The 24,148-nt window shown below is 34.1% G+C and overlaps 1 protein-coding gene across 4 annotated transcripts in view; it reads left to right on the plus strand.

Annotated features, from left to right (window-relative positions):
• Positions 1-24,148, plus strand: part of ROBO2 (roundabout guidance receptor 2) — a 166,044-nt gene that overhangs the window by 48,524 nt on the left and 93,372 nt on the right. For all 4 annotated transcript variants that reach the window (XM_007450294.1, XM_007450291.1, XM_007450292.1 and 1 more), the window contains 3 exons: positions 12,579-12,703; positions 17,189-17,360; positions 21,930-22,135. Coding sequence is in view for 3 of the 4 variants with exons in the window: in XM_007450291.1 (XP_007450353.1) it covers positions 12,579-12,703; positions 17,189-17,360; positions 21,930-22,135 (503 nt within the window). In the remaining variant the exon portion in view is untranslated. The remainder of the gene's footprint in view (positions 1-12,578; positions 12,704-17,188; positions 17,361-21,929; positions 22,136-24,148) is intronic.

Raw genomic sequence — 24,148 nt, forward strand, 5'->3', positions numbered from 1 at the left:
TTTAGCTAGAGTGCTGACATGACAGTTCTGGCAAGTTGACAGGTTAAGTGAGTGAAAATGGATGTCTTGTCTCACCATTTACATGAAGAGCCATTTTTAAGCTATAGTTTTCCCTCCTCACCTCCACACTTACAACCTCTTCTACCCACAGTACTGAGAACTCTAGCTTTCCCAGTTAGTATCTGGAGAGGATTTTTTTCACCACTACTTGAACTACTTTTCTTCTGCTGGTGAAAATGAGATCTTTTTCAAAAATAATGTAAATATTGCCTCATTCAATGATTCATTAGTTTTTAAATTAATAGTATTTTCCTTGAAAATTAACAGTCCCTTAAAGAAAACAAAATTTTATTATTTTATTTTCTACTCAGTATTTTAGTTCGGAAAGCAAAGTAGAGAAGCAAAGCTAGATTGGTGAAGGACAGTATAATATGGGAAAATGTGATTTACAATTCAGAATTTGTTTAAATTTAATTTTTTTCTTAATTTGTAACTTGTAGAATTCAAAAGTTTATGAAATTTGCATGTTAGATTTCAGAATGATTTCCTATAGTTACATGATTTTCTGTACTTGCCTATAATTTAAGTGCAAATCTGAAATATAATAAAATCTAAAATGATCTGTAAATATATCCAACTTAGTTACTTTATGAGTTAGCTATTTCATTTATTACAATATAGAAATATTTAATACCATTAGAGGATTAAGTTGGACTTGCTAAAGCCAGTAAAGACCATTTACACAGAAAAATACATGGTTCCACCAATATAATCCTTCAGTTTAACAAACAGACTTACCTGCTTTTCTAAAGGTGTCAGTGAAGCCAGGTGATGGTAATAGTGCATTGGTGCAGTCTGGAAAACTTCTATCTCTAACATAATGCATGTATTTTTCCCTCTGTGAGGAACAGCCTCACACCCTTCCTTTCTTACCTACTTAATCTCAAAAGAACAAATCTCTCTCTCGCTCTCTCTTTTTCTCTTTCAATGCTTTCCCCAACTGTTGGAGACAGACTGAGTCAAGTTACTCTCGTAATGGTGGGACATCCTGTATTACAGCAATTACCATGTTCATCATGTTGTGTCATGCTTGATTGTTTGCATGTGAGTTTCCTCTGGTAGGCGGTAAGTTCCAGAGAACAGAGATTTTAGTACCCTCAGACCCTGACACCATATAAAACCAGTAAATGTTTGCTTAAAATAATTAAACACTGTTATGAGTTAAAGTGCCAACAAACATCTGAATTCATTTCTAGTACAAATTTATAATAATAAATTATTATTTTTATATTTATTTAATAATTTATTATTAATAATAATAAATTTTATTTATTTATTTATTTATTTATTTATTTTCCCAGTAATATGTTGCCTTAAAAAAATTAAGGTCAAATATGGCTATGTGATGAATTGGGAGATTGGGATTGACATGTATACACTAATATGTATAAAATAGATAACTAATAAGAACCTGCTGTATAAAAAATAAATTAAATAAACTTCAAAAATTAAAGAAAAATTGGCTATGTGGTGGAGCTGTTTATTATAACACTGTTTTTATATGCATGCAGTGAGATCTTAACGTGCAGGGTATTTTGAACCAAATGAGTTTATCCTTTTCAAAGGCATTCTATTTATTCTAGATAATTGTAGAATTACTTCATTTTTTATATTTACATTGCTCATTTTCAAGGAGAAGCATATTATCTGTGACTGTACATTAAAGAACATGGTTTGAATCACTGTCACAAAACATACACATACTTTTTTGTGTGTATGTCACATTATCACCAAAACTCAGTACCTTTGACCTTCTTTGGAATTGCTTTCCCAGTTATTATAAATGTCAATTTAGAAGGCCACTTACATTATTTTATAGTTATACTATATAACACATTTGACTAGCTTCATGACTTACTTTAGTCATCAGATTTTGAACAACCATGAGTAACTTTTAGTTTTCAATATTATATGAAACTTCAAAAAGTAGTCTTCCCACAATCAATTAATTCCACAACAGTGGTTAAAAAATATAAAGAGTATAGCTGCAAAATTGGAACACGTCTTTACTCATACAAGGATTGAATGCAGTTTGTACATGTGAGGGCTCTCATAGGTGGAGAGTAGAATATGAAATCTAAATAGATGAAGAATCTAAAGATTTTGATTCATTTCAGTCATTTTTTTTGACCACTATACTTTCCATATTTGTGAAAACAGCAGACTATTTAGTAGTTTTACTTTTTCATTTTGACATTAAGAAAGCATATATATATATATATATAACATATATATTGAGAGATAGATTATTAGATTATTGTTGAAAAAAGGTATAGATATTGTTTTTTTGTTATGGAATAAGAATTTTTAATATTAGTTAGAAGTAACGTAATGGCTGAGAAAGAAATCACAGCACTCATCCAGAAGAGTTATTGCCATGGACTCAGTAAGAAAATGATTAATTGGGAAGGTAGGTAATTTAGCAATTTGATCGTTTATATTCCTGAAAAATAGTGACAAATGAACAAAATGTGATTAAATGGGGTTTATAAAAATGTTCATTTTAAATCCTATATCCCTGTTATATTTTTCATTATAAATTCATTACTTCCTCTGGTATGGATTATGTGTTAATAAGTTTCAAATCAAATATTTTTATGACATTATGCATTTTCAGTATTATTAACAGAAATTCTTTTGAAATCAAGTGAAGTGTTAAATAGTAAAAATTAAATAGAATTAAATAAGTTGAAGAAACAATCATTTATCAATTAGAAGCCAGCCTGTTCTGATTACTGAGTAAACATTCATCTCTTACTCCTGCTCTACATTTCATGTTAATGAAATGAATTTTTGCTATTTCTTGTTGCTGAGGCTAAGCCTATTAACTAATTTTTTTTGCAGGAACTTTTAGAATTGGTAAACATTTTTTATGCTGTTTTTGTCACTCTGAGGTGGTGGCTACTCATTTATAGTCTTTAAGTTATAGATTTTCCTTTGGTATATTGGGAATTCTTTACAGAGGGGCATATAAGAATCAGTTAGGAAAATTTTTCAAACACATTTTCTTTGACTTCTCCCCACCCAAATTACTATAATAGTGAGTTACTGTCACTGGTAAGAATGCATCATATTCTTTAGTATGATGAGATGGAAAAAAGCGAGAGTATTTGCTTTAAATCAAGAATTTTATTTAGTGTTCACTATTTGGAGATTTTCCAGGCCAAATAAAGATACCACTTCATTGCAAAATAGTAGACAGCACACCATACCACTAAGAGTTTACAATGGAACAGAAGAATCAAGGCACACAGGCAGGGGGAACAAATAGAGAAACAAGACAATACAAGCAAGGGCAAGTACCTTAAGTGGGAAGAACACAAGAAAAGTACAAGATTAGAGTGTGTTCAGGTTAATCGTTGTCGACAAGGTGGATCGAAGGATAATAGATATCAAGATGGATTAACCACTAGAACAAGCAAATACGCATGCAAGTGATTGAAAGTAGACTGGTCTGCTGAAATGTTGGAGCTAGTTTGGGGACAGGTGAGCATCAGGATGGTAAAACCCTGGGCCAGCTGATGGAAGCAACATGCTACACAGAGGAGAATGATGTGCAAGCATTGCAATGGCAAGCAATAGAAAAAGCACAGTAGGTTTTTGAATAAAGAATCACTTGAAATAAGTATACTTAAGAAAGGTTGTACTTACAGGTGGCGCAGAAAGAGGAAGATTATAGGTTTTATGTACTTTAACAATAAAAAATTATTTAGGAAAAACATGTTATGATTTTAACAACATTATACCATATTGGAAATTATAGCATATAATTCTTACCCTTCAGTTTGGTAATAGACATGACAGATTCTCAGTTAGTCATATGGTTTGAAGAGAACCATATGTGTTTAAGAGATCCAACTATATCAGATGGATCAGAAGTCAAGTCCTTCCTCCTATCTATTGATTTAATCTTTAAAAACTTTCATGAGATTCAATTTTCTGGTCTTTACATCATAATGATAGAAGTTAAGACATAGGGCTCTTTGAATATTAAATGAGATAATGCCTGTGGATGGTTTAACACTCCTTCTGGTACTTAATAAGCACTCAATTAATTTTAATTATTGTTGTTGTATTAAGCAGTTTTCAACTTGCAAATCTTTAAAACAAGCAAATGATGGAAGAATGTGTGTTTCAAATATGCTTATAGAATATATTATAATTTAACAAGCAAAAAATATTAAATAGCAAAAAAAATTTATACTTGAGTTTAGGATACAAAGTTCATAATCTTTATTGTTACAGAAGAAGAAGCTTATTCACTCAGGTGCAAAATTGTACCCAAAGGAAGAGCTGCTGAGTGTGCCTATAGCCACCCTATCACATATTAATGTTTGCAAGTTCTTCATGACTGTCTCCATGTTCATGTCTGCCATAGAAAGTCATATTTTCCTGTAAAAACAACTCTGAACATGATGTGATCACCTTTAGGGTCCCCCATCCCACATCTCCAAGCCCACCTCATGCAAGGCCTATGCTTCCTACTCGTGTTCAGCCATCTGATTTCCATATCACCCACTCACTCACAGCAGCATGACTTTGATTGAAGCCAGCTTGGGCTGAATGCAGTATCAAAGCATAACCTAGCAGAAATCAAATCTAATTTACTGTGCATTGTATTTAAATTTTCAAAAACACAGTTTTGGGTGAACAGTACCAGACCTCTAATCTTTTTTTTTTCCTGTGTCTTCTTCTAAGACTTTTTATTTTATTAGGTCTTATATTTAGTTTCTTGATAAAATTTCCTTAACTTTTTGAAACATCTTTATTGGGGTATAATTGCTTTACAGTATTGTGTTAGTTGCTGCCGTATAACAAAGTGAATCAGCTATATGTATACATATATCCCCGTATCCCCTCCCTCTTATCGCACCCCTCTAGGTGGTCACAAAGCACTGAGCTGATCTCCCTGTGCTGTGCAGCTGCTTCCCACCAGCTACCCATTTTACATTTGGTAGTGTATGTATGTCCATGCCACTCTCTCACTTCGTTGCAGCTTCCCATTCACCCTCCCTGTGTCCTCAAGTCCATTCTCTATGTCTGTGTCTTTATTCCTGTCCTTCCCCTAGGTTCATCAGAACCATTTTTTTTTTTTTTTTTTAGATTCCATATATATCTGTTAGCATACGGTATTTGTTTTTCTCTTTCTGACTTATTTCACTCTGCACGACAGACTCTAGGTCCATCCACCTCACTACAAATAACTCAATTTTGTTTCTTTTTTATGGCTGAGCAATATTCCATTGCATATATGTCCGACACCTTTATCCATTCATCTGTTGATGTACACTTAGGTTGCTTCCATGTCCTGGCTATTGTAAATAGTATGTAAACAGTGTTACAATGAACATTGTGGTACATGACTCTTTTTGGGTTTTTTTGTTTTTAACATCTTTATTGCAGTATAATTGCTTTACAATGGTGTGTTAGTTTCTGCTGTATGACAAAGTGAATCAGCTATACATATACACACATCCCCATATCTCTTCCCTCTTGCATCTCCCTCCCACCCTCCCTATCCCACCCCTCTATGTAGCCACAAAGCACCGAGCTGATCTCCCTGTGCTATGCGGCTGCTTCCCACTAGCTATCTATCTTACATTTGGTAGTGTATATATGTCCATGCCACTCTCTCACTTCGTCCCAGCTTACCCTTCTCCCTCCCCATATCCTCAAGTCCATTCTCTAGTAGGTCTGTGTCTTTATTCCTGTCTTACCCCTAGGTTCTTCATGACATTTTTTTTTCTTAAATTCCATATATATGTGTTAGCATACGGTATTTGTCTTTCTCTTTCTGACTTACTTCACTCTGTATGACAGACTCTAGGTCTATCCACCTCATTACAAATAGCTCAATTTCGTTTCTTTTTATGGCTGAGTAATATTCCATTGTATATATGTGCCACATCTTCTTTATCCATTCATCCGATGATGGACACTTAGGTTGTTTCCATCTCCGGGCTATTGTAAATAGAGCTGCAATGAACATTTTGGTACATGACTCTTTTTGAATTATGGTTTTCTCAGGGTATATGCCCAGTAGTGGGATTGCTGGGTCATATGGTAGTTCTATTTGTAGTTTTTTAAGGAACCTCCATACTGTTCTCCATAGTGGCTGTACCAATTCACATTCCCACCAGCAGTGCAAGAGTGTTCCCTTTTCTCCACACCCTCTCCAGCATTTATTGTCTGTAGATTTTTAATGATGGCCATTCTGACTGGTGTGAGGTGATACCTCATTGTAGCTTTGATTTGCATTTCTCTAATGATTAGTGATGTTGAGCATCCTTTCATGTGTTTGTTGGCAATCTGTATATTTTCTTTGGAGAAATGTCTATCTAGGTCTTCTGCCCATTTTTGGATTAGGTTGTTTGTTTTTTTGATATGGAGCTGCATGAGCTGCTTGTGTATTTTGGAGATTAATCCTTTGTCAGTTGCTTCATTAGCAAATATTTTCTCCCATTCTGAGGGTTGTCTTTTTGTCTTGTTTATGGTTTCCTTTGCTGTGCAAAAGCCTTTAAGTATCATTAGGTCCCATTTGTTTATTTTTGCTTTTATTTCCATTTCTCTAAGAGGCGGGTCAAAAAGGATCTTGCTGTGATTTATGTCATAGAGTGTTCTGCCTATGTTTTCCTCTAAGAGTTTTATAGTGTCTGGCCTTACGTTTAGGTCTTTAACCCATTTTGAGTTCTTTTGTATGTATGGTGTAAGTGTTCTAATTTCATTCTTTTACATGTACCTGTCCAGTTTTCCCAGCACCACTTATTGAAGAGGCTGTCTTTTCTCCATTGTATACTCTTGCCTTCTTTATCAAAGATAAGTTGACCATGTGTGCGTGGGTTTATCTCTGGGCTTTCTATCCTGTTCCATTGATCTATCTTTCTGTTTTTGTGCCAGTACCATACTGATTACTGTAGCTTTGTAGTTTAGTCTGAAGTCAGGGAGCCTGATTCCTCCAGCTCCTTTTTTCTTTCTCAAGATTGCTTTGGCTATTTGGGGTCTTTTGTGTTTCCATACAAATTGTGCACTTTTTTGTTCTAGTTCTGTGAAAAATGCCATTGGTAGTTTGAGAGGGATTGCACTGAATCCTATAGTATAGTCATTTTCACAATGCTGATTCTTCCAATCCAAGAACATGGTATATCTCTCCATCTGTTTGTATCATCTTTAATTTCTTTCATCAGTGTCTTATAGTTTTCTGCATACAGGTCTTTTGTCTCCTTAGGTAGGTTTATTCCTAGGTATTTTATTCTTTTTGTTGCAATGGTAAATAGGAGTGTTTCCTTAATTTCTCTTTCAGGCTTTTCATCATTAGTGTATAGGAATGCAAGAGATTTCTGTGCATTAATTTTGTATCCTGCTACTCTACCAAATTCATTGATTAGCTCTAGTAGTTTTCTGGTAGCATCTTTAGGATTCTCTCTGTATAGTGTCATGTCATCTTCAAACAGTGACTGTTTTACTTCTTCTTTTCCCATTTGGATTCCTTTTATTTCTTTTTCTTCTCTGATCGCTGTGGCTAAAACTTCCAAAACTATGTTGAATAATAGTGGTAAGAGTGGGCAACCTTGTCTTGTTCCTGATCTTAGAGGAAATGGTTTCAGTTTTTCACCATTGATACAGACCTCTAATCTTAATTGACCTTTTTATATCTGGGTCTACTCCTCTGTAAATCACACAATGTACTTTTCTTAAGGAGCTATTGTTTTTAACTAGTACATGTGTAATTGAACATTGGATTGTGCCACTCTGTTTTCTTCATTTCATTTCTTGTTATAGCTGAAGCAATAAAGTATCATCATTTAATAGGTTAAGCAAGTTGGTTGTTACATCATAGTTACAAGAGATTTGTCTAATGCTTCAGGTTTTAGAGAATACATAAAAAATATGTATTTTATAGTCTTCTGTCTTTGAAATATATGAGAATTGCCATTTCTATAACTAGCATATTCTTCTGGAGTTTATAACTCAATCTCTTTAACTCACATTGGGTTTAAATATGTGTTTTGGATTGTCATCCTGAGGACCTAGTTGTCCTAGTTGTTTAATGAGAGCCATCATAGAAAATCCATTTTGTGTATAGCACACTTTGTTTGTGCTGTGTTGATAAAATGCCACCTCTCTGCCTACTCCCTCCCATTGGTGCCATCGGCCAAGTACTGTTTTTTCAAACCATTTTCACTGCCACCTGGCAGAAATACTGAAACTGTGAAGTGTTATCAGAAGAATTACTGATGCAGTTTTTCATTTTAAAACCTCAAAAATAAATTCCTTCAGCTGATATCTCTTCACAGAAGATTACAGTATAGGTCTTGGGCAGAGAAGGAGAGTCTACAGAACTAAAAGTGATTGATGCAGTTGGTTTTGGTGGCTCAACTTCAGATGACAATAAGAAAAGATGTACATTTTCAGAGACTTGAATACTTTTAAAATCTTTTGCTTTGTTAAATGCTTTAATATCTTTATTTTTTAATTTTAAAAATGAAAAGGTGATTCTAGTTTCAGCAAGATCAGTGTGATTTAATTTCAGGTGACAAGAAGCAATTTGGTAGATTAGAAATACAGTGTATTTATAATAACTTGGAATAAAAGTACATTATATATAAACATCACATGAAAGGATATTTCATAGCATGAGTAACACAAATGCTGATAGCATTTCCTTACTTGTCTTTAAAAATTCATTACTAAGTAAAAACTCAAGAAACTTTGATTTCCTGGTCTTTTAGATTATATCAGCAGTGGTAAATATTACACTGTGATATTGCAGAATTTCTTTGTCATTTAAGAATTCTTACGAAATATTGTATTTATTGCTACTGTGAATATAGCAATTCTCAACTGGATTTGCTATCCCAACTTGCTAAAATTTTTCAGCCTCATATCTGCCTTTTCTCTTTTAGGAAGAGCATTCTTTCTAGAACACAACCTTATTATATCTTTCTTGCATAAGCATCTGTGAAAAGATGGCCATACTTTCTAGGGCAAAATTTAAGCTCCTTTAGCATAAATTATCTCACCCTACTTATGTCACTTCTGCATCTCTGGTTTTATTTTTAAAATCATTTATATCCTCCCAACACATCTGCTTCCACAGATCTCTGCCTGTGTCTGCCTCTCTCTGTCCCAGGTGACCTGAGTCCTCTCCATCTCATGAACTCTTATTTGTGCTTCAAAGCACAATTCAAACATAGCCATCTCCTGGCATCTTTCCTCTTTTTTCCTCAGCAGTTACTTGATCTAGTTTGTGCACTTCCACACTTTTCCCCCTGATGCCCCCTGCATGTTTCTATTATTATGCAAATCACATTCTGCTGTATTTGTTTTTATTTATTTATTTAGTAGCAAGTCTCTGCCATAGGCTATGAACAATATTTTATTCTGTTTTCTATCTCCTGTACCAAGCAGAATGTATCATAGTTTGTAGCCAGTCAATACATTTTTGAACGAGTAAATAGATGAATCATATCTTTTTCAAAAAGTGGATCGATAGATGTGGTTATTCACCAGTCCTTATTTTGGGGGTTATGTTTTAGCAGCTGTGTTAAAGTTGTAGGATCTGGATTCCAAAAGCATTTTACAAAATCGCTCATCTATCCAAAGGTTTTTGAAAGCTTGAAAAATCAAATTTAAGAAGTCTATAGTTTAACATTTGAAGTACAAATGGTAATTTTACTGAGATAGATGATAGATAAACAGAGTAAGCATAATATGCTTAAAACTATAAAATATGTTTTCATTGCTTGCATTTGAAATGCAAGCATTTCATTGCTTGCATTGCTTTGCATTGCTTTGCATTTCATTGCTTACATCAAATGCAAGCAATGAAAACATATTTTATAGCTTTATAGTTTTAATCATGTGCATTCTCAGTTATTACATTTAAAAAATTATATATAGAAGGATTTTATAGTTCATATCGTGCTCTAAGTTTTTACTAACTAGTTTTACTAGCTAGTTTTGAGAACCAATTCAAATTCTTTCTGGTCCAAAGCAATACAGATGAACTAATAAGCTGTGTATGTGATTTTCATCAAAGACTGTTAACTGATTTTTACTATATTGACTTTTATTTTAGTTTTTATTTTTGATAATGAGGTACAAGCTAAGTTACTCAGTACTTCTTACTTAGTGTCCATGTTGGAAGTAAACTTTTTTTCATGGAATTACTAAGAAGGAAAGAAATATACATTGATCTTTAAATTTTTTTAATGTATATATAATTTTTCTTAGATATTACAGATGATAGAGACCAATCTTAAGTATCTTTGGGGATAACTCTCGGTCATTTCACATCTATTGAAAAATGGACACTGCAGTGTTTTAAGAGTCGTACCTAAAGTAATTTTGTAATGTTGATTTAAACTACCATTCGTATTGGAAAAAATGTAACAAAAATCAATGTATCTGCTGGTTCAGTGGAATTGTGTAGAAATAACAAGAAGATCATAAGAAGCAAGTAATCTCCTAAAAATACAGGGTAACATAAACCATGTCCTGTTCAAATAGATCCATAAATCTGGGTTCTTCATCCTTTTAAACTGAGTCTTCTATTATCTATAGCTGTAAAAGAAAATTTCACTTAGTAGATTTATTCCTTCTGTCTCTGAGGTGTGTGTTGAATGTGTTGAATTAGGAGGCAGTATAATAGGACACCAAAAAATAAGCCACTACAGATCTCTTGAGATTTTTGAAAAAATGCTGCTGTTTGTATGTACACTGTACACAGTAAATCCTGCATGTTTGAGGATACCCTACATTTACTCCATTCTTGGACCTGCAGTTATGTACTCCTAAAGGACTGAAAGAATTCTGGGTAAAGGACTTTACCGAATGGTGCTTGCTGTTAAAATTCTTCAGCGTTCAAATTTTAGGACTGTGGCCATGTACACTGTGTTCTAAAACTTCGAGTTCATTTTAAAGTTTTTTTCTTGGTCATAAGTTCTCTAGTATAAGCCAGGAGTTACACTGGAAACAGATGATTAGAAAAGTCATAGAATAAACATGCTGTTTTCTCTTCAACAGGAGTGGATTTTAGTATGAAGAAGATGTCCTTGTGAAAACGTCCAGTTACACAGTCTACTGTTTTTCACTTTCTTCTGTCTCCTTATAATTAGCCCCAAATTTAAATCTGAACTTCCTTAGCATTTTTACCCCATCCCTTTATTTTCTACTGGAGTTTCTTGTACCCAGGTCTCATTATTTTTGCCTACACCATTTTACTGGCCTTCCAGTCAGACTCCCTACTTTATTCACTGATCTGTCTCGCTCACAATCTATATACTACATTCATTAGAGGGTTAAAGCTTCCAAAATTTTTGCTTTACATTTGTCACTCCTCAGCTTAGAAAGAGTCGGAATAAAATCCTCAGTTTGTCTTCTCAGGCCATTCTTAGGATACAAATCTATCTTTTGTAGCCAATGCTGTTTATACAATGGGGACTTGCCATTCCTTTGGGATTACACACTGTATGCTAGATGTGTTCTTGCTTCTTACACTTTGCTCAGTTAGCTCCTTGCTTGGAATATGTTCATTTCTCCACGTCTCTAAATGCCACCCCTTCCTCCAAGTCTCCATAATGTCCACCTCGTGCATAAAGCCTTTCACAGCTACCTTAATACAAAGGGGTCCCTCTCTCCTGAAGTCCTATCACACTTATGATGTGTACTGTAATTTAAGTGCTTCTCTGTGCTCTGAGAGCACCTCTATCATTGAACTTACCATAGCCTTAGAGAATTGTTGTTTTAATTCTGCTGTTGCTGTTGTCATCATGATCATGTTCTGTATTTTCTCTTAGACTATGAGTACCTTCATGGCTGCAGGGTAGACGATTTTATCTGTGTATCTTTAGTGCCCAGTAGGGGAACGTAGTAATTGCCAAATGCTTATTGATGTAAATGAAATGAATTAAATAGAATCAACCACTTTCATATGTTTCTTTATATTGTTAGTTATCTTTGTATGTAATTCCCATCTCTTCGATTCTTTGATATTTTCAACACTTCAATTCCTCAGGTCTAAAATATCAGCACTTTGAGAATAGGTATCATATTTTATTCCTTCTGGTATCCCTGTGCCCAGTACAATGTCTTGCAAATATTACAAGAACAATGAATGTTTGTTAGTAGATTGATTTTACAGGAAGGAGATGTTTGAGTAATGCAATGCTTCTTTTTCTCTCTTCATTCAAAACAGAAAACCATATTGGGAAACCATGTTTTTCTTAAAAGCTTTAGAATATCATTAAAAATCTATTTTCCTATGTGAGTATAGGGGCTGTAGGATTTACAGTGTACATTTAAAATGTGTCTACGAATACATTTTCTTCTTTCCTCACATTTGATAGAGTGCTCGTTTTTCTTTCCCCATTGTGTTTTGAGAAATACTTAAAAATAAATCAAACACTGTAGCCTCTGTCTGGCACTGAGCAATCCACCTAGTATCAGATTTTCTCTTTGATATATTTTTCTTTGTCAACAGTTTATATTGACACACTTTCTTTCCTTTTAAATTATAGCTCCTCCACAGTTTGTGGTTAGGCCAAGAGATCAGATTGTTGCTCAAGGTCGTACAGTGACATTTCCCTGTGAAACTAAAGGAAACCCACAGCCAGCAGTTTTTTGGCAAAAAGAAGGCAGCCAGGTGAGTGTAAGCCTTGACTGCTTTTCTGAAATCTCTGAACTCCCCGTCTCTAGTGACCCTCAAAGTTTGTCTTTCCTTTCTTGTTAACAATGTTGAATTTATTTTATTTCTGAAAAAGAGACCAATTAATTCTAAAATTAGCGGGAGTCAGTTGCTTTAATATAACATTCTTTTTTTCTAGTGTTAATTCTCTAATATTTTTATCTTACGTCAAATAGATACAATGCAGTGTAACCAAATTATCTGAAAAAGTCTAACCTGTAGCTGTTTAAAACCTCCTAACAGAAAGGTAAGTTTGCTTTCTTGCATTGAGCTACATTGGGATAAGTAAGTGAGTTAGTATATATAAAGCACTTAGGACATCCTGGGCAAATGTAAAACAGTCAAAAATATTTCCATTATTAATCGGCCTAGAAACTAGTTTCAACCCCCTTTCATAGATATGTAGTATAAATACCTTTTCTTTACCATTAATTTAAGCATGCTTCCATTTGAGTAGGAGAAATATTTTCTTCCATCATCCCTTCTGGATTCCCTCATAGTGGGGTTAGACAGGAAATAATACATTACATACCAGAAAAAAACCCAACACTTGTCTGGTCTTTGCTGTGCCCTGGTTTGTCCTCTCGGGGCCCTCTCTGGGCAGCATGATCTCTCAGACTCTGCTAAAAACGAATTGAATACACCCATTTTCTCATTTAGAACTTGGTCCAAACTTGGACAAGCACAAGCCTCTAGGCTCTGAGGCAATGAGAGGAACTGCCAGCCTAAACCAGATCAGAAATTGTGTTCTTTGTCCACATACTTATCTGTGCATTCCTGAGGGACCTAGAGATATTTTCATTCTAGTCTCTTCGGAAGCATTCCGAAGGAGGCATGTAGTTCTCAGGAAGAGACCTACTGGTGTTCCTCGTCAGCACCCTCTGGTGTTAGTCCAAGTTCTGGAAGAATTTCCTGGGCAAACATGGAAACCATGATTTAAAGTCTCAGGCAATCTAAAAACTTTGCCAGAGATGGAAAATGCTTTCGACTAAGTTAAGAGAACCTGTTGATCAGAACTCGTGTATGATTATCTGGGTAGAGAAACATCAGGACGTTTCCCTCAGCCGTCATTTTGCATTGTTGTGAATTCCTGTACAGTTCTGTACCACCCCAAGCTAGCAGTTTTAACATCTCAGTATGGACGGGCAAATTATCTTTCTTCCTTTCCTCAATGCTCTTTGTTGGATTCACTTCCCCCATGATTTGTGGGATGTAAATATAGTGATGAGAAAGATAAGGTAAAGTTCTGGCCACTGTCTTATCCCACATCAGGATTGTTCCAGGACTTAACTGCCATCTTTTTTTATCAGTTAGTAACTATACAATAGATTTCTACTCATAGACTTCCTTGATTCTTCACTTAAAAATTGCTTTCAGATTAAAACATCCCAAACTCTAAAGTGAGTGTAAAGCAACATGATATAGTTATAACACACTTGAACACACACACACACACACACACGTACCCTGAAAAAGGAAAGAATTCTAAAGTCATTTTCCCTCCATATAATTTTTACAATCTTTGTAGCACTGTTTAAATTTACTGAAGCTCATTTTCTTAATCTAAAATTTGAGGATAATATATTTTACTTCACATAAGTTATGAAGATTATGTGATTAAATTAGTTTATATGTAAAAATGCTTTACACATTTTGAAGATTAGAAATGGGGAAAATGCAGAATGCATCTGCCCTTCCCTTGTTCCTGGCTGAAGTGGCAAGTTCATGCTTCTGCTCAGGCCAGAGGTATCCCTCTGCCCACACACAGAAGCTCAGCACCACTCTGGTTACCTCTGTCCCCAGACCCACATCGTGCCTGAGAAGGCAGGAGGGGATGAGCCTGGAGAGCCCTGGTAGCCTGTCAAGATTCTCACTCCTGCCTGTAGCTCCTTCCCTCCACCCATTCGGGGAGGTATGGGGTCCACAGAAGTTACTTTCTCAAGCCACTGATAGTAAACATATTTATGTGAATTTATTATTTATTTATAAACGGTACAAATATAATGATATAAAGCAATTTGATTGTTGCAGATTGACACTTTAAATCCATGTAGTGAGTTAAATCTCATTATAACTTGTAATCATGTAGATACAGCTGTATCATGTGTAAATCACATGCCCTAAAATAGCTTCCGGTTTATACATGCTATTGCATGAAATGTGTATCGGTCTTGTGGCCCAATGAGCATGATATTTAAATATGCTACATTGTGTTTTAATGTGTTTTAAACAAGTAATGATCAAATAGCATTAAAGTATTTCTTTTTCTGTTATTTGACAAAGTGGCATGTAATTCCAGAGATATTAATCTCTGGGAAAAATTTTCGAGTTAGGTGATTGATTTGATTATAATCTTAGGCCTCGTTTTCTTTATTTCAGCTATCTCCCTCACATTAGACAGAGGGTTCGGGGGAGAAAGGAAAGGGGAGAGAGAGAAAGGAGATTGTGAATGAGAACAAAAGAGAAATGCTTGAGCAAATGGTAAATTTTCAAATCATGAATTGGGACATTAGGAAAAATAAATTGGTCTTACTGTCTGCAGTATCCAATTTTTACAGTGATCTATGACTATCCATCAGTATAGAGAGTTAAGAGCCTGGACTTAATGGTCCATATTCCTCAATATGTGTTGATAATGCCAATTAGCACTAATAGGATACCCAGGCACTTCAAGGCGAGAAGAGCTCTGTAGAATTCCTGGGTTTTGCTTGTCATCCATTTTCTTTTGCCTATGTCATACAAACAGGGAATAAAGATGATGGGTTAACCTCAATCATATGCCATTTTCCATGTCATCGAATCATTTAGAAGGTGGACTGATAACACATTGTAGAGGAAGAGATCCCGGAGAGAATTAAGCCCATCTGATGTATTAGTGCTATGTAAATTAGTATACTAATGGCTAATTGTAGGAAAGTGCACACTTTGAGTTATTGTATCATTTCCAAGTGCCTTTAAAATTTAGACCCTTCTCTTTCAGATGGTTTATTTCAGTAATATATTTGGATTCCACAGGAGAATTACCTTGTTCTCAAGTTATGCTTCATATGTATGAAAAAGTCTAGCCGCATATAGTAATACAAATTTTATAGGAAGGCAATAGCATTTTGAAATTATACTCCTGACATGCTAGCAAACATCACCTCTTTTAGAAAAGGTTTAATAACATAGTATGTTTATGTAAAGTGGGCTTACAGTGTCACACTCGAATCTAATAAAGTGGACATCCATCATGTTGCAATAAAGAGAAGAGCTTCTAATTAAAGTAGGACCTCATTCACAGGATTAAAGTCATTTAGCGTAATTGAAAAGTGTTAATACCCTATTTTATCCTCTTTCATTGGTATTACTTCAAGGGTAGAAACATTTTAAGGGGAAAATGTGTCTTATGCCTTTAATTGAATGTTATTACCTCCTGATTGTAACATATTGAAACTGTTTAATTACAAACCTGGAAAATTAATTACTATGTTGAGAAACAGATCCCAGAGGGTTATAATGTCCTTTTTTTGTAAGTAAATACAACATAAAAATTGATATGTCCTTATTTATAATCCAACTTGGAAGCATATCTCAATATAATTTATTGTGTCCAAATTTTGTTTTAATTGAACAACAGTAAAGCAACATAGGTCATCCAGGTTAACATTACTGCTCTCCTATAAGAACGTTCACAATTTCGTGATTTGGCTGCTTATATTAATATGAGTTATATAGGAAACTAAAGAACCTTTTATTTTTTGAAAGGGTAATATTATGAAATTCTTTACCATCACACGCATCCTTCAGAAACATCCCACATCTTCTTTTTATTTTCAATGATTTGGTTAAGGTTGCTCAGACGGTAGCCTTTATACCTAGCTCCTTTCAAAGCTGTTACAACCTGCAGAAATGTTATAGCAGAAGGAGATTCAGCTGTCTCTCTGTGTCAGTCTCAGTCACACACTTTTGAATACCTTCAGGAGAAATTGAGTTACTTATGTCAAATATTCAAAAGGGTCAGCAGAAAATATTTTTGCGTTCTCTAGTGGTCTGCAGTTTATAAAACACATACACAATGTTACATTCCAGATTCTCACGATGTCTTATGAGTTGAGTCAGATGAGCATTATTATGTCCATTTTACAGATGAGGAAACTGTTTCAAAACTGTTCAGTAACTCACAGAAAGTCACACAGAGAGTAAAAGGTCACGATCCAGACCTAGATGATTGTTCCTTCAGCCAGAGCATGCTCGCTTCTTAGAGCACATCATTTTCCCATGATGGGGAAAAAAGTTTCCCAGTGAGACTCACTGTGTGGCCTTTAACCCTTTCAGTACTGTATTTTTAAATCTTTGTTTTCTTTTTCCAGCCACATTTCTCTAACTGTGGTAGCTGTTTTTAATATAATTTTCCTTCTGAGTGAGAAGAGAATCTTAGTAACATTGTGTTTGTTTCCACAGAACCTGCTTTTCCCAAATCAACCCCAACAGGCCAACAGCAGATGTTCTGTGTCGCCAGCCGGGGACCTTACAATTACCGACACTCAGCGCTCGGACGCGGGCTACTACATCTGCCAGGCCCTAACCGTGGCAGGAAGCATTTTAGCAAAAGCTCAGCTGGAAGTTACTGATGGTGTGATATTATTAGAATTTGTTTTCTGAAAATAATGATTTTTATCAAAACTATGAAATTCTCTGACCTTTTAGTTAAATCCTTAAAATTAATACTTATCTTCTAAGTTTGAATCTAGGTAAAATAACATTCTTAATAGTTTCTAATTCTCCCTGATTTAATACCATTTACTTTCCCAAAGAAGAACATCAAACACAATCTATTTTATTCTTAAAAATATAGTGATGCATTATTTTAGTGAAATAGAAATAGGAATGTTAGCTGTATATTTTTATTCAGTCTTGTGCTGATATGATTGCTTCTAATGGATAGTAATAATCTTATTTTACTAGAGGAGAGAGAGATATAATCTTTATTATCAGTGCAAACAGAGATGACTTTTCACTTAGCCAATCACATTATGACATCCTATGATGTGTTAATTATACATTCACTAAGTTAAATTAATTAAATACCTTCCAAACTACAAATGAATGCTAAAACTTTTTTTTTTTTTATTTGTATGTATGCACTACAAATCTTAACTGAAGCACCTGATTCAGGTGAACGTTGAAGACCACGCAGCGCTCTTCATGTCTGATTTTTTTCTCCCAAGAGCTTTTTTGTCACAATTGACACGTAGGGAGTTTTAGATATTTGTGAACATCTGAGCATTAATTTAAGCCATATTCTTTGGTATCTTAAATTAAAAAAAATCTCTCTTGCCCTCTTAGATTTGTGGGGTTTCTAATTCTCCCCACACCCCCACCCTCCCACTCTGGGTTCTGCGATAAAAGAGCTTTGGGCTGTGACCTCTCTGATTCTCTTCTTTCTCTGCTGAGCTTTCATGCAATTCAAATTTACATGTAGATTAAAAGGTCATTTAAAATTAATAGAAAGGCAGTATTTTTTAATGTCTGCCCATGGTATTGCCTGATTCAGCGCCATGTCAGGGATGGGAATAAATAGAACAGACAAACATTAGCTGAGGGGATATTGAGTCGTTAATGGCCATACCTGCTGATGCAGCAGAGATTTACTGCTATGGAACTGAAAGAAGTCAGGTTCAAGGGTAATGGTGCCAAGAAATTCTTCCTTTACATGGACAAGATCGTCGATCCTTCAAACCTCCATATTTCTTTAAAAGAAATAAAGTATAATTATTAATCTCTTTTAAGTTCCTATGTTTTCTTCTACTAGGAAAAAATGTCTAGAAACATATACTTGGAAAATAAGGTATTCTGGCCAAAACCTAAGTTTTATTCTACACTACTATGAAAGATTCCAAATATAATGCTTAAGAACTCCACTATAGCTGCTTATGGTATTTTACAAAAGACAGACTTTTAAATGTTTCTAAATGAAGAAAGTGTTATGAAGAAGGCAAACCATATTTGTAGAAAACAAAGTTGATGATTTAGAAGAGCCAGTTGATATGACTGATGTGGTTCATGAAACAGGTGGATATTCAAAACTGTGCCTGATATAATGAAAAGGAAAACTTGTTTTGAGAAATTATGTTTGTTGTTGACATAATATCTCAGACCAGTAGTAATTCTAGCTTTGGTTCTGTGGTCAAACTGAAAAGAGTGATAAGGAAATTTAAATCTGTTGACTGAGATGTCTCTGAACATTTGGTTACAAGTGGCTTGAATATTAATTGCTACATTGATTTTTACTTTCATAAGCATTCACAAAGTCAAGATCCTTTTGCAAGAACATTGAATGGAGGTTATAGAGTCATTGATTTTGACAGTAAAGAAATCTAACTTCAACACCTAAACACACACACACACATGCGCGTGTGCGCGCACACACACACACACACACACACAATTTATTATAAATAACGGTCTCCAAATATTAACTTTGCCACATTGGCCGATGACTTCAGCTTTTATTCATAGTTTTGAATTTTTCAGACTGGTTAACAGTTTAATAATACACAAGTCATCCCCTTTTGAACGTGTTGCTTGGTATGATCCAGGGCAGTTTAGAGCCAAATGAAATTCCAATGTAGAATGAAAACATATGTCGTGTTCAGAAAAACAAGCAAAACATCTATAGCGATGTTTCTGTTGTTACATTTTTGTACTTAGACTCCTTTCTTGGAAATATTTTTAACTCAAGTGTTCACATGAGATGAGATTGTTAATGGTGATGAAAGGTGCTGTTGAGTGATAATTTTACTTATTATAGGTAGAGCTAAGATCTTTAATACACTTGAATTTCAAAACATCCCTTTAAAAGACCTTCTTATTATTTCATTAACACTGTTCTTCATTTCTTTTCTTCTCTTAGAAAATTAGAAAATTGTAATGAGAATTCTGAGTAGAGCCAATAGATACTAAAAGACTGGAGAGAAGAAATGTACAATAGATGTCACATCATGATCTTATATGAATGGTTTATTGAGGATTCACAATGCATAGTTAGAGAAAACCATGGAATTGTTCACAGATCACTGGAAACCCTAAATGTTCATTTAACCTCTGACCTTAGTGTCATGGAAACTTGTGGTCATCTTTCACCCATAACATCCTTGAAACTGAAAGTTCTTTCTGGCCAGGGGATTTTCAATTACTTTTTTGATCAAATTCATTTAGAAGACAATGAGCTACTCATTTGGGCAGTTAAAAAGACAAAAAAGAAACTAATTGTATGTCCTTTGCCCATATATGATGATTTCAAGGGTATGACAGTAAGAGCAGGTTATAAGAAGTTACCAGAATTCTATATAGATATTTAATTTGAAAAAAAGAAGTAACATTATATAAAATTTAATAAATAGTTTCTTCTCTGGTAATGCAGACCCATTTTTCTTACTGAATTTTAAAATTATTCATAATGTTTGGTGAATTGGCCTTCCATTTTTGACTCAGAGAGAAAATAAATTCCACAAAGCATTCAACTTGAATATCTATTTGCACAATTATTGCCAGATATGTCAGAATTGGTATAATATTGCGCTTTCACATTCTCTGACGATTATTTAATTTACTTCTAAAATGAAGACTTTGATCAAGAAAAGCAGTGAACTAAATGGATCTAATTTTTATTTGCAAAGAATACACAGAGAATCTTGTTTTCCTTAGGTTTTTATAAGGTTTTCTACATATACACACATTTTATTACATATTTTGATATAACAGGTTTAGGTTGATTGGAAGTCCACTCTATCTTGACATGCAGGAGACCTCTATTTTAAATCAAGATCAGTTGGCTTTCTCATGGTAGCCTCTAAAAGGGCTGTTTGATTTACTGTCTTTCTCCAAAACTGTGAACTCTACAAATAAAAATACATATAGATTGAGAAATATATAAACATATAAACGGGTATTTGTAAAAGTTGGTAGACAAAGGAAATTAGAGCATTAATAAGCAAAATTACTTTTTTTGATTATGTACATAGTAATCCAAGATGACTTTCTTGAGAAAAAGCACTCTTCACAGTTGCTTAGCAATAATTCAGATTCACCACCTTTTTCTTTTTGTGGAACTTATATATATATATATATACATATATATATATATATATATATATATTTAAATATTATATTTGTTATTATTATACATAATAAAGAGCATATTTGGATAATTAACCAAAACCTATGTGAAGTTTATAAAACTTTCTCTTACGAAATCCTTTCTTGGACTTGGGTATATCAGTTTCATTGTGAGATGGTCTTCTAATGAATTGTAGATGAAAGCCTGCCTCCAATTGATTCCATATTTTCATTACCCATTTAAATATTACTATACATTCTGATACACTTCCTAAATCATTATATAATACTTCTAAAGGCACTGATGATACTGCTACAAATCAATATTCAATTAAAAATCAGTGAACTAAGTTTATGAAATTATGGAAAATTTACTCAAATGATCACAAAAATGGATATATATGTAAACACAAATTTTCATGAAAACGCTATTTTTGTCATGTCATAAATATGGTCTTTAGATTTTTTTGCTTAAATGTATAGACTAATTAAATTATATCATCCACATTATATTACTATAATCTAGAGCCCAATATCACAATTTTAGAAATAAATTATTTATAGTCTAATATTTTAACGTCATCAAAATATTATAGTCTATATAAATAAAGCCAGCCTGGTGCTATGAAGGTAAAATTATGTATTACTCATATATTTATAATAAAAGCAAAAGTGAAAATTGATTGTACTCATGTGATATTCCACAAGCTTTCTTAAACACGCATATGAGAGATAAAATGGCCATTTTGCAAATGATCACCATAAGCTCTCAACATTTTAATTTTAATTTTAATATGATTAAACCTTTCTAAGATGTCAGAATTTATCTTATCATCATCTTAATTATAGGTAACTCAGAGTAAGTTACAAATATAGTATGGCTTCAGTAAAATATGTACAGGTGTATGTATAGTAATTATAGATGATAGATATATAATGGATGTAGAATATTGCAGAAAATATTATAAGTAATATGTATGACTTTGGGGCTTTAATCTTACTTTTGATATAAGACTACTGATGATATAAAGACTACCAAATTTCATAAAATTAAAATATCCTGAAAAATATCTTTGTCCTTTAGTTTTGACAGATAGACCTCCACCTATAATTCTACAAGGCCCAGCCAACCAAACGCTAGCAGTAGATGGTACAGCATTACTGAAATGTAAAGCTACTGGTGACCCTCTTCCTGTAATTAGCTGGCTAAAGGAGGGATTTACTTTTCTGGGTAGAGATCCAAGAGCTACTATACAAGAACAAGGAACCTTGCAGATTAAGAATTTACGCGTAAGTAATGTTGGAATTTGTATTTGGATCTTCATCTCAACAGAAGTATGTACTTCCCTAGGGAAAAACTGTGTTGTGAAATTAAAATCTTACATCCCTGCATAATTGCTGTACATTTTATTATAGGCCCTGTTATTTCTTATTTTACAAATGACAAATTGAAATTAGAGGGAAGTTCATTGTCCTTAAGTTAATTATAAGCTCATAACAGGCCTAGAAACTTCTTATTCCTTCATTGTATCCTATACGTATGTAGTCAATGAAACTAAAAAGGTTAAACACATAAAGTTAATGATAGTAATAGTACATTTAAAATAACTGAAAATGAGAAATGCTTCTGATTTACTCTCATGAACAAGGGAAGTTCGTAATGAAATGTGGATAAATTGGCTCAGCCAAACAGTTATGTGGAAAGTAATAAAGAGATGAGACTGATGACTGCATAAGAAGCAGGTTTGGCTAGTTGGTAAAAATATCTTACATTTTAGGTAAAGTTGCTGTGCAGTTTAGATTTAAATCTGTGCACAAGAACAAGCCATTGTTGGTCTTTTAACAGAAGATGACATGATAGAAAATGACCATTCCTGCCAACTTACCAAGTTAGACTTGCTTCAGGAGCAGCTCAAAATAAATGTTTACTTCTGAATATTATATTAGCTATCTACTGCTGTGTAACAGTATTAGAAAACACTTCACAACACTTGTGTTGTTAGGCTCAAAACAACACATGTTTATTATCTCATACCTTCTGTGGGAGTCTGGGCATGACTTAGCTGGGTCTTCTGCCCTAGGGTCTCACAAAGCTACAGTCAGTGTTGTAGTCTCATCTGAAAACTGACTGGGGATCAGTTTGCTTCCAAACAACATAGTTGTTAGCGGCATTCAGTTCTTAATGGCTATCAGACTGGTGACCTCAGCTTCTTGCTTGCTGTTGACTGAAGGCTGCCTGTGGTTCCTTGCCATGTGGATATTCCCAATATGATTGCTTGCTTCCTCAAAGTCAACAAGGAAGAGAGTCTTTTAGCAAGACAGGATTACAATCCTATATAACATAATCACAAATGTGACATCTTGTCACCTCTATGCCATATTCTATTGGCCAGAAGTAAGTCAACAGGTCCTCCACACACTCAAGGTGAGGGATTACACCAGGTGTGAATACCAGAAGGATGTTATCATGGGGGCCACCTGCCCTCCACAAGTATATTCAATTCATTCAACCAAATATAGAAAGCCTCCCCTCCATGTAGCCAGCACTATGCTAAAGCTCAAGAGTATGTCAGAATAGTCACAAGATTGGGAATGAGGGCCAGAATTAGGGTGGTTGATGTAATAGCACATGAAGAAAAATTGACTGAAAATGATTCAGTGGAAGAACAATTAGTAGCATCTGGTATCTAGGTATAAATTGGGAACCAAGGTGATAAAAAAACAAATGAAAAGGTGTTGAATTTTCCCATTCAGAAGCCTGAGGAGGAAGATAAATTCTTTTTATTATGTGTATTTTCAAATGATCACAACGGGGAGTGTTTTTTTCTTACAATGTAAATTATTTACAATCACATGTTTATCAGATGTATAAAATACGGACAAATAACAAAAAGGAAGAATGACTTTTTTGTAGTGTGCACATGCATACACAAACACAAATCTTTAATTTGTTACTGTAATGAATGTATATATTTTTTAATTTTAATTTTGAGATAGGCATTAATTATTGCTCTAAGTAGACAAAATGCTATCAAATTCAATTCAAAGAAAAATAAATTAATACAGGTTTTTAGCCTGTCTTTTTATTTATTGTAAATTAATTGTAAACCTTCTTTGGACAAAATGGGAGTTATTAAAAAATTAATGCCAGCTCTCCTTGAGTAAACAATTTAACCTCTCTCTCTGAGCTAAAAGCAGACTTCTTGGGCCATGGAGGTTAATGCATTTCCACTGTACTGCTGAATTAAAGGGTGTGCTTGAACAGTCAAGACCCCCAATAGTGTTTAAAAGAAGCAATTAAAG

This window comes from Lipotes vexillifer, unplaced genomic scaffold (genome assembly GCF_000442215.2).
Source record: "Lipotes vexillifer unplaced genomic scaffold, Lipotes_vexillifer_v1.1 scaffold1931, whole genome shotgun sequence".
Classification (NCBI taxonomy): Eukaryota; Metazoa; Chordata; class Mammalia; order Artiodactyla; family Lipotidae; genus Lipotes; species Lipotes vexillifer.